At 41.1% G+C, this 14,918-nt stretch overlaps 1 protein-coding gene across 1 annotated transcript; it reads right to left on the bottom strand.

Moving 5' to 3' along the window:
- Positions 1–231: 231 nt before the first annotated feature.
- desmb (desmin b) lies at positions 232–13,295 on the bottom strand. Its single transcript, XM_086283764.1, has 9 exons — positions 12,694–13,295; positions 8,811–8,871; positions 8,020–8,115; positions 3,397–3,558; positions 3,163–3,288; positions 2,851–3,071; positions 2,637–2,680; positions 2,152–2,237; positions 232–391 (listed from the first exon to the last, which is right to left on the bottom strand). The coding sequence occupies exons 1-9, from the start codon at positions 13,266–13,268 to the stop codon at positions 350–352; spliced, it is 1,413 nt and encodes a 470-aa protein (XP_086139890.1). The 5' UTR covers positions 13,269–13,295; the 3' UTR covers positions 232–349.
- Positions 13,296–14,918: the final 1,623 nt, after the last annotated feature.

Here is a 14,918-nt window from a genome sequence, read left to right as displayed (position 1 = left end):
ATTCTACTTAATATTCTTTTTGCTCATTTATTAGAGATTATAAAGTCTTAAACGGTCAGTAAACACAGAAATTTCCTGATTAAATTGAGATTTTTCCTTTTTTCAGTTTTTGCATGTTAACCTACATTTAACCAAAAATAAATAAATCCTGATGAATTTCTGCTTTAAATACACATATCTCAGTAACTTGCAAACAAACACAGGGCAGGCCGTAAAGACGAGTGTGTAAAGTCTTATTTCTTAGTTTTATTTCTTTTGCTTGTTTCTTTATTGTTTTCATGTGTCCGTCTCAGGCAGGGACACATGAGAGCTTTTTGTTTCTTCTTCTCTTCTTATGTCCTGCAGGCTGTTACATGATGTCTTGCTGGTGCTGCGTGGACTCGCTGACAACCTGAAGGAGAAAAACATGAGACAGAAACATAAAAGCCTTATCAGATGACTTCTCTGTCTGGATGAATGTAAGATATCTGGAAATGAGTGAACACTGTCCCAAATCCATACAAACTACAACAGTCGAGACAGAAAGATTACAGTCAGAGAGCCCAGGTGAACACAGAACAGATTAAGAAACACCAGCAGTCACTTCAGCAGTTAATTACTTACATTAAAGCAATCTTTATTTGTATGTAAAGTTTCTAAAATATTAGGTGTAAATAAGGTAATGGACTGTTTTCTGTCTAAATATGGGACAATTGCATTTGCTGATGTGGCAAGAGTGTTTTCTGCAGCTCTGCTTCAGAGGAGTGGTGTGGCAGTGGGCAGTGCCAAAAGGCTGGCAGAGTAGCTGGGACTGATTGGTATGATCAGTCCTGGTATTTCAGTTGCCAACCTGTAACGTAGAGGGGAAGGCTGTGCCAGAAACAAGTCGGCTGAAAAGCTGCACAGAGCAATTTGGAAAAGTTGCAACTAATACTTACCCAGCTCTTTAACAGTGTGTTTGTGTTGGTCCGTCGTGTCACAGTGCTGTCGAAACCCAGATGCGCTAGGACAGATGTGCAACCAGTACAGCCAGTGGAAGTGCTGACAGCAATGCTGGCAGAGATGGCCATCGTGCACCAAGAACAGGCGACTGTGCATCAAGATCAGCTCCAGTGGCTACAGAATTAGGCCGAGCGCCAGATGAGAGTGCACCTAGTCTCGGTCTGGCATCCCCCTGGCTCCTCTGTTGTCCCACACAGTCATGTCAAGCAAACCGTGACATGGCTGTATGACTGGCCAAAAACCACCCGGCAGTGCAGCCAGCAAACCTGCTGGATCAACCACAGCCAGTTGTGGAGAATTGGCCAGTCCCAGCCCCAAGGAGGAGGTTCCCCAACTCCACTATAACTTTGCTGGTTATGGAGCAGCCACCACAACAGCCAGTCTCGCTGTCTCCCCACAGGTTCCAGCAACTAAGCTGCCCCCAACTCACAGGGAGCCGTGCAAATGCTGAGGCAGGTATGTTGGAGGTGTGGGCGGCCAGGACACTGACATTAGGAGTGCCCACTGATGGATGTGGGGTAGCTGTTCCGTGTTGCTGGCCCTCCAACACCTACCCCAGGTCCAAGAGGGACATGCACTGTCAAGGTGCCAGTGGATATACGCCAGGCTCTGGTGGACTCGGGCTGCAGGGTGAGTCTGGGCTGCATGCAGACCCTGGTCCTCCAAACCCTGGTACGGCACGGGGCGTTGGTGGAGGTTAGATGTGTGCATGAGGACATACACAAATATAAGCACTGACCTACCTGTAATTTGTATTGATTAAAGATAGGCTTCATAGAGCGAGTCATAACACTGGCACCTCCAGGCCCTGTTTCAGATCATCTCCCGAGTCGGCATCCCCAAAGAGATACTGACCGCCGGTTCATGACCGGCTTTGTGGAGCTGACCAGCCATGTAACTAATCTCACTCAAAAGAGTGCCCCAGATCTGGTCCAGTGGACAGAGCAGTGCCAGGCAGCATTTGTGCAGTTGAATAAAGCTCTACCGGTCTTTGATAAGATAAAATGTGATTTATAGAACTTAAATAAATTTTTCATGAATTTCTTGAATAAGGTGCTGGAGTGGATCACATCAAAAGAAAAGCAAACAAACAAAAGAAAAAATCCTTATGAAGGGAACTTAAAAACTTACAAGGCTAATGAATGCAGTTTTATATCTTAGCAGTTTTACCTCTCCATCGCGAGTCTCGATGGTCTTGATGAGGACAGTCTTCTTTGAATGCATCTCAGAGGAGCGCTGCTGCTCAGGGCTGGTCTCTGATTAACAAAGGTCAGAATACATTTAATTTTTATTTAATATGTAAAATGTGTTATGTTATTTTGAAAAATCAATGAAAACTTTATGTGGATGCCTCTTGGACCTATGAAATACAAATTAAATACAACCCCATAACACTGGGGTTGTATTTAATTTGTAGGTTAATTGATTTAGAAATCAATTCATTAATTAACACCCATTTTCTTAATTAAGTAAAATTTTAATCTTACATAGTTTTAATGTGGTAAAAAAGTAAAATATTATTGAAATGTATAACAAACAGTAAAAGAGGCTCCATCTGAACAGACTGTGGAATCAAACAGAATAAGGCCTGTGTCCTGGTTAAAGGAAGCCTAGCCCCTGGTGGTATGTTTAGGTAACTGCAGCTGTGTGTGCACCTCGGAAACTCAGCGTGGAGTAGGTTTGCACAGGCAAGGCAATCCTGCAACGGGAGAAGGGAAAGTGTAGAAAATATCATTTTAAATGTTATTTTATGTGTATCTGGATAAAATATTGACATTCTGAGGCAGTTTTCTTTTCCAAAGCTTTATTGTAAAGGCAGCACACTAAAACAAAAGAATTTTGGCCTGGTTGGATAGTTTGATAAATTACCTGCTCTCCTCTCCTTCCAGCAGCTTCCTGTAGGTGGCGATCTCCACATCCAGCGCCATCTTGACATTGAGTAGGTCCTGGTACTCACGGAGGTGGCGCGCCATCTCGTCCTTCATGTTGGCGATCTCCGCCTCCAGGCGGGCAATGCTATCCTGGTAGTTGCCGGCCTCTCGTCCATGACGGTCCTCCATGTCCCGCATCTGCCTCATCAGAGACTCATTCTGGATTAATCAGAGAGGAGAGTCTGAAATCAAACCGAGCTCAGAGAAGATTACGTTTAAATAAAAACCGAAGAAGGTTTATGAGACCTACGGTGCCTTTGAGGGAGTCGATCTCACAGGTGTAGGCCTGGATCTGGTGTCTGAACTCCATGGTCTCCTGACGGGCCTGCTTCAGAGCCTCGTTGTTCTTACTTACCGCCTGGTTCAGATCAGACACCTGCAGGGTCAAAGGTTAAATAGATTTCACAATTTATTTTAAATCCCCAACTCTTGGATGTCAGAATCGATCTATAAGTGTCGTTAATACAGACAACATCCCTCTGACCTTGGACTTGTACCACTCCTCAGCCTCTGCGATGTTCTTGGCAGCAATGCCCTCATACTGAGCCCTGATGTCTCGTAGTGCTGCCGTCAGGTCCGGCTTGGACATGTCCATCTGGATCTGGACTTGAGTCTCCTGCATCTGGGCCTGCAGCTCACGGATCTCCTGTGGGAGGAGGAGAAACGTAAGGTTGACTGGCCTGTTATATTTGAATTTGAATTTGATATACCTTTATTAGTCCCACAAGGGGAAATTTCATAAGGCTGCCGACCTATTGCACGCAATGGCGGTGCCAACTTACCCTCCGACCTTACATACATTACACAAAACATCACATGGGGAAGACAGGTCAGAGAGGTATAACAATGGAAAATGCACCACATGAGGAAAGATAAGGAGAGAAAAATAACTCCCCCCAGACTGAGCTCCAACAGGGAGATCAGTTTGAGAACAGAAAAAAACACCTCTGCACATAGCACATGAAAAAACTCAAATACACCAAAGAAACACATGACAAGCAACAGGGGTGGGTAAAGGGTGAGAGACAGCCGATTTAGACAGTGCATCCGGGCCTGTAGCCTGTGCGCTGGTCTCCTTGATCCACCGTCAGCATCGGAAGGGAATAAGCGTCGAAGGCATTTGGAAAGGGAGTGGGGATGAGTGTGTGCATATCAGTGTATATGTATGTGTGTGCGTGTCCAGAGTTCAGCTGAGACAGTGTCCTTTGCCCTGCTAGGTTAAGTAAACAGTCTTCCAGCCAACCCAGGTGGCCTTGCATAGAATGGGAAGGAACAGACTCAACACCGTCGTTATCAGGGTGTTTTTGTTTGGCTCCAGCCTTGAGACCGCAGCTGGCGCCAAAGGGGTATCCGCATAAGTGATGGTGGTTTTTACTTTAGTGCGAACAGCTCATATGAATTTCAAAGCAGTTCTACAGTCCAACATTGGTCTCTCAATCTCCCGTTGGAGAGCCGCGAGCTTCGCCATGATGTTATCAAACTTGCGCTCTGTGATATTGTCATTCTTGTGCTCAAAGAGCCGATTCTGAGAACTCACGGCAGTGTGCCTCCCCGAGATGTCATCCAATTTGCGCACAGAGATGTTATTTCGAGCTAGCCCTTCCGAGATGTAATCCAGTCTGCAGTCAGAGATCTTATTCTGAGTGTTCACAGCAGCCGTAGTCTCTCCAAGATCTTATCCGTGCTGACTCAATGAGCCCATTTTTAGAAACTCACGCCTCTTCCCATCGGCTCTCTGTGTGAGCTCTATGACAAATTAGTCATCTGTGCTAGATGTACCAGTGCCCTGGCCCTATGACAGCTGGGATAGGCCTTAAACATCACCAGTTTAATTGAGGAAAATGAATGGATGGCTATCCAATTATAGAGCATAACAAACCTTACGTAGTTTTAAACATCACTATCTCTCCTTGTTGTTTAGGACACAAACCCAGTCTGGCTTAATACAGAAAAAAGCCATTGAAGTCTAACTGTAGTAACCATGATTAAATTACATTCAACCAAAATCAGCAACTTTACCAAACATTAGTGAAAGTCTCTGGTCTGGAGGGCCAGAACTTTATACACCCACCATCAACCCCAAATTCCTTCTGCAGTTCATAAATATGATTAATGAGGACCTGATGTGTGACAGTAAGCCTTGGCAGTGAACGACCAGAAAAGTTGGCATCTCCCAGAAGCTAAAATGATAAATGAAGCTATAGAATGTGCAGATGGTGAACTATTAGCAATGCTATAAAATAAATTAAATAAAATACCAATAAAAAACAAAACAAACAAAACACAAGGAACAAACATCTGAGTAAGTGAGCACAGAGCTTCATACCTGCTAATTATTACAACATGAAGAAGAAAAACAACAGAAACAAGACTAATAATAATGAAGATAAAAAGAATAAAAGAACAACAATAATAACTAGAACAAGAATGAGAGGAAGAAAAATAATTACCACAAGAAAACCAGGAAGAACAAGGAAAAGAACAGTAATAAAAACAAGTGGTACAAGGAGATAATAAGAGTATGAAATTAAAGAATCCAAGTTAAAGACGCTTTAAGATGTTATCAGGATTTTCTTCCTCTTTCTTTATACAGTGTTGCAAATTAATTTGCAGATGTGAAGTAAAACAAGATTCACCGTCATCAGACCTTCTGAGGTTTTATTCCTCCTTTTGTCTAAAAAGTGACTTAATTTTAGTCCAAACTGTTTCTAACACTTTAATCCACTCTGAGTAACCCTAGGCCATGTCGAGCACACTACTTTGGCATCATGTAGTAATCGCTCCAGGCTGGAGACAGAACGAAGCCCATGCTGATCAGAGACGAGGATTTGTCCGCCGGTTGGTACACAGAGTAATTTTAGCCTTACATCTGCTGTGGGAGATTTCAGAGCTCTACTGCCACGCTGCCCAGGCCTGCTGCCAACAATGCAATTCTGTGCGTGTTTGAAAGTGAAAACTCCCCAAACCCTCTCGTTTGTCATCTCGCACACACAGAGACAGATGTTCTAACAGATGCTAAGACAGACCGAGAGCATTGTCACACAGCTCAACACACATTCTTAATCCTGTGAAGCTTGTTTGTGCCTCACTGACAGATTTATTTTAAAGCAACAATTTGTGACACCTTTCCTCCCTAAAGTCCTCTATAATCTACTTATTACTAAATGTGCGGAAGTGCTTCAGGAAGGTGAACGCACGCAAAGCTACTGGTCCGGACGGGATTCCCGGCCGCGTCCTCAGGTCATGCGCGGCTCAGCTGGCTGGAGTGTTCACGCACATCTTCAACCTTTCCCTCTCTCTGTCTGTAGTCCCAGCCTGCTTCAAAATGGCCACCATCGTCCCTGTACCCAAATCCTCCACCATCTCCTCATTGAACGACTGGCGACCTGTAGCCCTGACCCCCATCGTAAGCAAATGCTTCGAGAAGCTGGTCAGGGACTTCATCTGCTCTGCACTACCCGACTCACTGGACCCTCTACAGTTTGCATACCGCCACAACAGGTCCACTGATGATGCCATAGCCCTGACACTACACACTGCCCTGTCACACCTGGAGAAGAGAGACACGTATGTGAGGATGCTGTTTGTAGATTACAGCTCAGCATTCAATACCATCGTTCCCTCGAAGCTGGACAGGAAACTGCAGGATCTAGGACTGAGCAGCTCCCTCTGCAGCTGGATCCTTAGCTTCCTGTCTGACAGACGCCAGGTGGTCAGACTGGGCAGCATCACCTCATCCCCCATCACACTGAACACTGGTGCTCCACAGGGGTGTGTACTGAGCCCTCTCCTGTACTCACTCTACACCTACGACTGCACGGCCACTAACAGCTCCAACATCATTGTGAAGTTTGCGGACGACACTACAGTGGTGGGTCTTATCACCAACGGTGATGAGACGGCTTACAGGGAGGAGGTCAGCGCCCTGACCCACTGGTGTCAAGACAACCATCTCACCCTCAACGTCGCAAAGACAAAGGAGTTGATAGTGGACTTCCGGAGGTGCAGAGAAGTACACACCCCCATCACCATCAACGGCGCTGCTGTGGAGAGAGTGAGCAGCTTCCGGTTCCTTGGTGTACACCTGGCTGAGGATCTTACGTGGTCAGTACACACAAACAAAACAGTGAAGAAGGCGCAGCAGCGCCTCTTCTTTCTCAGGAGACTGAAAAGATTCGGCATGAACCCCCGCATCCTCAGGACCTTCTATCACTGTGCCATTGAGAGCATCCTCACTGGATACATCACCACCTGGTATGGCAACAGCACCGCCTACAACTGCAAAGCTCTCCAGCGAGTAGTGCGGTGCTCTGAACGGATAATTGGAGGTGAGCTTCCCTCCCTCCAAGACATCTACAGGAAGCGCTGCCTGAGGAAAGCGGGGAGGATCATCAAGGACTCCAGTCACCCCAGCCATAAACTGTTCAGACTACTTCCATCAGGAAGGAGGTTCTGCAGCATCTGGTCCCAAACCAGCAGACTGAGAGACAGCTTTTTCCATCAGGCCATCAGACTGCTGAACACGTCATAGACACCTCAGCTTCACTACTGGAACTTCAACATTATGCACTCCACACTGTATATAAATGCCACTTGTTTTGCACATATTCAACTCTGTATATTTTTATATATTTTATTATTATTATTATTATTATTATTATTTTATTTTTTATTTTTTACTATTTAATTTGTAAAAATGTGTACACACACACACACACACACACACACACACACACACACACACACACACACGTAGGAAAATATTTAGTATACACATCCAGAAATGCATACACTATTATATATTGTACATATATTTATTAGTTTCAGGTTGGCCATTCTTGTATTTTGCTCGTTTGTGTTGTTGTGTTTGCACATCTCTGTTGCTTGTGGGGCTCGCACACAAGAATTTCACTCGCATGTGCTGTGCCAGTGTGCCTGCACATGTGATGTGACAATAAAAGTGATTTGATTTGATTTGATTTGATTTGAAATGAAGAACCTACGCTGATGGCAGCAGTGTAATAAAACACTTATGAATGCATTTTAAACCCTGATAAAGGAGCTGGGATCAGCAACTGGTAAAGATGGAAGAGGGTGAAGAACAAACCTCTTCATGGATCTTCTTCAAGAAAGCGATTTCCTCCTGCAGCGTCTCGATGCGTCTCTCCAGGTCCAGACGGGCCAGAGTGGCAGCGTCCACATCCTGCAACATTAAAAATGTTCATTTTATGTAAAAATTAGATAATCATGGAATAATTATCGACATATTTTCCATTGAATCAAAGTGTATAATGATTTTAAAAAATGCATATATTACAACCTTCCATTAAGTTTGCCACACCAGCAGGCTAATTATTGTGAAACATGGCAAACATATGGCCCATGGGCCAAAATGCAGACCAACTAATCCAGTCCACTTGATGGCTTTGAAAATGTTAGAAGTACAAAACTTTTAACAGTATTTTCCCTTTTAAAATGTTGTAACCCAGATTTATAGCCTTCTTACATCCATAGTCTGCCATAGTACACCAAAAAGTAACAGAAAAAACGAAGATAAATTTTATTTATCACATTCATATTATTATATTAATATTATTATCATAATTATATTATTTTGTTATGTTTATAGTTGTTTTTTTATGTTTTTGCTTCTATGATCTTCAGCATTCTTCTTCTATCTTCTAGTATCCTCCTCCTCCTGTCTGTCCTCCTTCACTACATCCATGACTCTTCGCTATGAACTTGTCTTTTCCTCCTGCCTGGCAGCTCTATCTTCAACATCCTTTGTCCAGTAACAAATATCCACTATCCCTCTTCTGCATGTCTGAACCATCTCAGCCTTTCCCCTCTAACACTGTATTTATTGGGGAAAGTACAGGAAATGAGAGTGGGACATACCGCTCTGAAAGCAGCCAGGTTGTTTTCTGCTTCTTCTTTTTGAAGAATCTCCTCCTGGAGTCTGCAGGACAGTGAGACACAAAGCATGGTTTCAGACAGAGAGCCATTAATTAATGAGCAGCTGGATTAATGATTGGTTTGAACACACTGTAGAAGCTGCTGTCCACACACCAGGGAGCTCTGCAGAAAGACGTTAAAGCTGAATTAGGCTAATAAGTTCAAAGATGCATAATTTCATAGCCTGTATATAAAAGATGGATGTTGCCAGTGTGCTCTCACCCATTGGTTAGTGACGCCTCAGGTTTAGCATTTTCATTTTGGTGTTTTTAAACCAGAAGTGACTGCACACAAGGTGGCCTGCCTGATTGCACATCCTTCTTTATCATCCTTTCTAACCTTAAATGGTCTGAAAAATGTAGAAAATAAACATTATATTATAATAAATAAGATTTGAAACTAACATACAGAGGTGACGCCCCCTGCTGGCAATTAGAAACAATACAGGTTTAGCACAATTCCACATTGGCTTCAGACTTGGAAGTCCATTACTTTACAGTCTGAGCTTAAAAGGACACTTTTCCAAAGTAAAAGATGAAAGTGCATACTTTAACTTGAACTTGTTCACTTTTTATACCCTGTAAAGGTCACTGATCGGTTAAAGACTCCCCTTGTGGAATAGATTTTCTAAAGCCTGAGGAGGTTAGGAGGCTTGTTTGATCTTTGACTCTTGAAATACAAAATGCTTATAGGTTATCATGGCAACTTTTTTTGTCCAGTAAAGTCAAAACACACACTGCCTACCACATTTAATTATTTAAGGTGTCAGAAGAGCGCCTTTAAGTCTCAACCACAAGGAAAGAAATGAACTTTTGCTTGTTAAAAACGTAAACTGCAGACAGAGAAAGGACAGATCCTTCAGATATGTGTGAGCTTGTTCCTCTCCTTTTATAGAAGAGAGCCATGTAAACACAGTGTGTGATTAGCACTAACTTTGGTCAGTCTCAAGTAGTAACACACACACTGACACACACATGCCTATTAATCACATCAAATCAGTCGCCAATGCTTTTTGGAGTCAGAGAAAAATGATGCTCAGCTCTGAGATTAACAGCAGTTTATGTCACATTTTGAATGGACTGATTGAAGAATTGTATGCTCAGGAGCACTTCATCATTATGTCAGGCCTAAAGTTAAATCATGGCACACAAGTATATTTATTGATGCAGACTGGTTTGAGCTTTGCAAAATGCCTCTATAATCATCGCCTATTCGCTTTGGAGTTTTCAGGGGATCACACTTCTCTCATTTCTCTGCTTTGATGTTTTCATCATCTCTGCAGGTGTAAAATGAATAGCAAGACTTGTCATGCTGTAAATAACAATGCAGTAATAATATTAATAATTAATATTATTAAATAAAGAGCTACGTGGAAAGAAAATTACAATTTCTATCATTTAACTCAAATTGAATTTGTCAGAAGCGTGGTAACAGAGCTTACAATATAAAATTATTTTATAATAAACATATATATTGATGAAGTTACATTTTATATTTTCATATAAACTTTATAATGCTGTATAAATTAAACAAAATATATAAAAATCAACTACAATGAGGCTAATTATAAGATATTAAAACTAACATAATTTCCCAGCTTTGTCTTTCATTAAATTAATAAATTAAATTTTCTTTTCCAGTTATTAAAAACACAGCTTTTTTATTCAAATAATGGAGTTGTATCTAATTTAACACCAGACAATAGTTAGTTGTTGGCACTATAAGCTAACTGTCCTAATACAGAAATTAAGGTACATATTTAAACTTATCTTATTAAACACACAGTAATTAATCCTGTTCATAAGTTCAATATTCGTTGATAAATTAGAAAATGTTTTTTTATATTCCATAAATATTCCAGTTAAATCTAATCATAATAAAGAAGAAAGTAATAAAGGATGCTTAATTTGGAAATTATTAATTACTACTGTAATTAGCCTACGAGTTCAATGGTATTCAAACAGACACATTAATCAACAGTTTAATTTTTTTTTTTTATATTTTAGGAAGTTAATGTATTATATTAAATAAAAAACCAACCAAACCAAATCAACTATAATGGAGAAAAAAGTAACAAGAAGTTTAGCTCAGTAGGTAGAGTGGTGGCCCCATGATCGGACGGTCAGGGGTTTGAATCCACTGAACGGCTACCCTGAGGTACCCCTGAGCAAGGTGCCGTCCTTACACACTGCTCCCCGGTGCACCTGCTTAGTGACTGCCCACTGCTTCACTGAGCGAGTGGGTCAAATGCAGAGAGAGTAATTTCCCCACAGGGATCAATAAAGTATACATTTTTATTACTTTTATTATTATTATTACTAGCGGTTAAGCTCAATATTAAATTTCTTTAAGTCAATACTAATTTATTAACCTAGGTCATTATTTCTATATTAGTTTAAAAAAATAAAGTAATTTATTATATTACAACAAATATTGAATCTAATCATAACAGAGAATTACTATCTACATAATATTTATATAGATAGTAATTATTGCTGTTTAGCCTAGTTAGCATAGCCAAGTAAAGTAGCAGTAACTACCAAATAACTTGCTTATGAAAATCACATGACTTAATGTTATTAAGCTATGCATTTAATTAGATAAAGATTGATTAATTATGTGGTCACTAATCTTGCTCATTAGTTCAAATGAGGGAAAAACTCATTTGGCAGCTAGTTCCTCAGTAGCTTGCACCCTACACCATTTAAGAGTCCATTGTAATAGTCAGATAGCTTTTTAGCTTTTGTGCCAAGGTTAGTAAAAATAACATTTCACTGATATTCCGATGTTTGGTATAACCCTTTATTATCAGAGATTTTTTACCACAGCATAAACATGTTGTTAGCAGGATTACATAGATTATTTATACTTTTTAGATGACCTAATAAAATACTTTGGTTTATTTTTGCTGATTGTAATATTTTAGCAGCATTATTATTGTTAAGCTTCAGTCAAATATATGTTTTACTTTGATTTATCTGATTATACGCCCCTCTACATTCTAACATCCTTATACCCAAAATACCCCCTGTAAGGCACTCATCCTCATGACTCACCTGTAATCTTCTTCCTGTGATGATGTATAAATGATCCTGTTATATTTTGATTTAAACAGCTTTGCATTTATACAAAATATGTTTAAAATATATTTAGAGTATTTAGGAAATATCTTGAAAATAGCAAACGTATAATCAAGTAATCTGTTGTAAAGAGCACAATCTGTGAAACCAATAAGATGCACAGAGGAACCAGGGTTTAAAAATACTTCCTGTAACTGCAACAAACAGCAGATCATCTCCCACACGGCTGGTTGAATCTAGCACACACAAGCCTATGTATCACCTCATTCCTCCATTCATTATTCCACTCCACACACTTCTTTTCATTTTGCGTCACAATTTTTCACTACTGCTTGTTGAGCAGTTGGCAAGTGTTCACAGAAAAGTGCAATAAAATACAAAAACCTGCAGAGTTTTTGTCACATTTTAGTTCCAGATACACCACACAGTGGGTAAATGCTCCAGGTTGTTGCTTAAATTATGGTAATATCAATATTTCTGTAACTGTTAAGTGTATGGGACAAGTAATATTGTGTACTTGTGTATATATATATATAATATTGTGTTTTTAAGAAATATTTTCAGTTTACTTATTTTAAAATTATTTTTAAAATTGTTTATTTGTTTGAAGACTCACTATAAGTCTATAAAGATTTTTACTTTAAAATTAAGTAAAGCTCTTTTTTGTCATAATATATAAAGGTCATGTCAGAATAAACAAGAATAAACAAGCTAGTAAGACACATGACTCTTCTTGCTCCTCCCACCTGATTTTGAGTTTATCCAGGTCATCGAGCAGGTTGTCCCGCTCCACCTCTATGCGTGACCTCTGATTGGTCAGGATCTCCACCTGCCTCCTAAGCTCGCTCATCTCCTCCTCGTACAGGTCGGCAATGCGCGTGGGCTCACGGCCTCGCAGGCGCTCCACCTCCACCACTAGCGCCTGGTTCTGCTGCTCCAAGAAGCGGACCTTCTCAATGTAGCTGGCAAAACGATCATTCAGGTGCTGCAGCTCGGCCTTCTCATTGGTCCGTGTGGTGAGAAACTCCTGGTTGAGGGCGTCCGCCAGGCTAAAGTCCAGCGTCTCGCCCATGCCAGCATAAGAGCGCCCAACAGATGCCCGGGAGGTTGTCACCGGCCTGCCATAGTAGCTTGAGGAGACCCGGTAAGCTGGTGTGGCGCTGGTACGGGTCACCTCATAGACCCTGGAGGTGACATGACCCCCGCCACTGCCACTGTGGCCCAGCAGGGATCGGTTGAGTGATGGTGAGGCGTAGGTGCCATGACCGAAGGTGCGGCGGTACGATGAGGCGGTCTGACCGGAGGAGCTGTAGGAGGCCATGTTGGAGGACACAGAGAGCCTGGCGAGAGCTGCAGCAGAGAGGAGCACTGAAGAAGAACCTGCAGCCCTCAACTATTTGTAGTTACCTCCTTCCTCAATTTTCCCCCCTCCTTCCTGGGAACTGCCCTCCCTCTGTCTCTGTCTTTCTCCTTTAGCCCTTCTTGTTACATTCTTTTTCTTTCTTCTCTCCTTTCCTGCCTTCATTTCTTCTCCAGCTACCTTTTCCCCCTTGCCTTCTCTCCTTTCTCCCTCAGCCCTTTCTCTTCACTTTCTTCTGCTTTTGCAGGCATTCATATTCTATGCAGCCACAAATTTGTTTCCTTAAGACAGGATGTATAAAGAAAAAGGCAAAACAATCATAATTATGATCAAAGGAAGGAACAGACATGCTTAACACACTGCATTTGTTGTCACTAAGTGATTTAAGGCAACTATTGTTGTGATTTGGCACTATATAAATTAATTAAAATTGAATTAAACTGAATTAAAAACAACCATTGTCCAAGCTGTTACTTGAGTTGCTGACATAAGGTTTTTTTCCAATTTGTTTATAACATATTGATATTTTTATTGGCTTTGAGTGGTCATGTGAGTATTCATCAGTATTTTAAGCAAATGATTACAAAACATGTTTAACGAGCGGAAGTCCCTTAAAACATGTGAATTTTAAAGCCACAGTGTAGTGTGAGGTTGGGGTGGGTGGATAGGTCAACAAAATATTGGACATAAACAAAATAGACCTGTTTCATTTTTTTTAAACCAGTCAACCAACAATGTGTAGCATTTCCATATCTAAGTGTACGAAAAGGGTCTGCAATCAGTACGGACATCCATGTGTTTGGCACATCTGTAATAGTTAAAACAAGAAGAAGTCATGCAGCAGGCTATGGCAGCTTTTTTCCCCCCACTGAATAAAAGCTTTTTGCCATTTCAAAGTCAAAAATTCAGGTTACGCTTGCAAAATATTTAGTTAAGTTAAGGGTAAAATCAGGATTAATTCAATCACCCTGCTGGATACACTTGATCGACAGATATTAGTTTGTAGTGGCTGGTGGATGTAACTTTTAGACTTCCCAATTATTTGTCACTCAACTGAGAGAAAGGCACTTAAATGTCCATACTAAGTTACCTAAGTTAAACTAGGCTGACCTAGCTCTTGGTTAGGTTTAGGTAAGATTACTGGGTTAGAGAGAGCTAACATACAGGTCACTACATCTAGGGTTAGTGTTATACTAACTCAAAATTGTGAGAAAATAGTTTGAAATTGACCCAAAATTTAAAACTTCAGGTTTTTAAAGTTGATGAGATTTGCTCTGGAGCCAGCTTCCATATCAGGACCTGCTGCTGAGTGGGGGCAGTAATGTTTATATTTCGCCCAATACACGTGTTGCATTTATTAGTCAAACAAAAATAGAGGCACAATCAAGAGCAAAATAGTCCAAATTTCCTTGATTCCTGTTGAATGATCAATGTGGCTGTTCTCCCAGGTGTTACAATAAAGTTTATTGACAAGAGGATTTAAGGTTTAGCTTAGTTAGAACTTAGCTGGAAGCTAGGTAGCTAGCTGATATACATCCATAGATGATAAAACATGTTCTGAAAAAGGAAATACAGCAGTGCTATAACTTTGATGTAAGTAGAGACAGAAAA

This window comes from Aulonocara sp. 'chitande type north' Nkhata Bay, linkage group LG23, assembly GCF_057382095.1.
Source record: "Aulonocara sp. 'chitande type north' Nkhata Bay isolate Kocher_YH1m ecotype deep benthic linkage group LG23, A_spYH_male_GT1.1, whole genome shotgun sequence".
Classification (NCBI taxonomy): Eukaryota; Metazoa; Chordata; class Actinopteri; order Cichliformes; family Cichlidae; genus Aulonocara; species Aulonocara sp. 'chitande type north' Nkhata Bay.
The sequence above is the reverse complement of the archived record's forward strand: the minus strand, read 5'-3'. Positions and strand labels throughout refer to the sequence as shown.

Coding starts and splice junctions, on each gene's coding strand:
- desmb (XM_086283764.1), bottom strand. CDS start 13,268: ATGGCCTCCTACAGCTCCTCCGGTCAGACCGCCTCATCGTACCGCCGC. Junction 3,559..8,019: donor TGAAGAAGATCCATGAAGAG/GTTTGTTCTTCA, acceptor CTCCTCCCACAG/GAGATCCGTGAGCTGCAGGC. Junction 3,072..3,162: donor TCGACTCCCTCAAAGGCACC/GTAGGTCTCATA, acceptor TGATTAATCCAG/AATGAGTCTCTGATGAGGCA.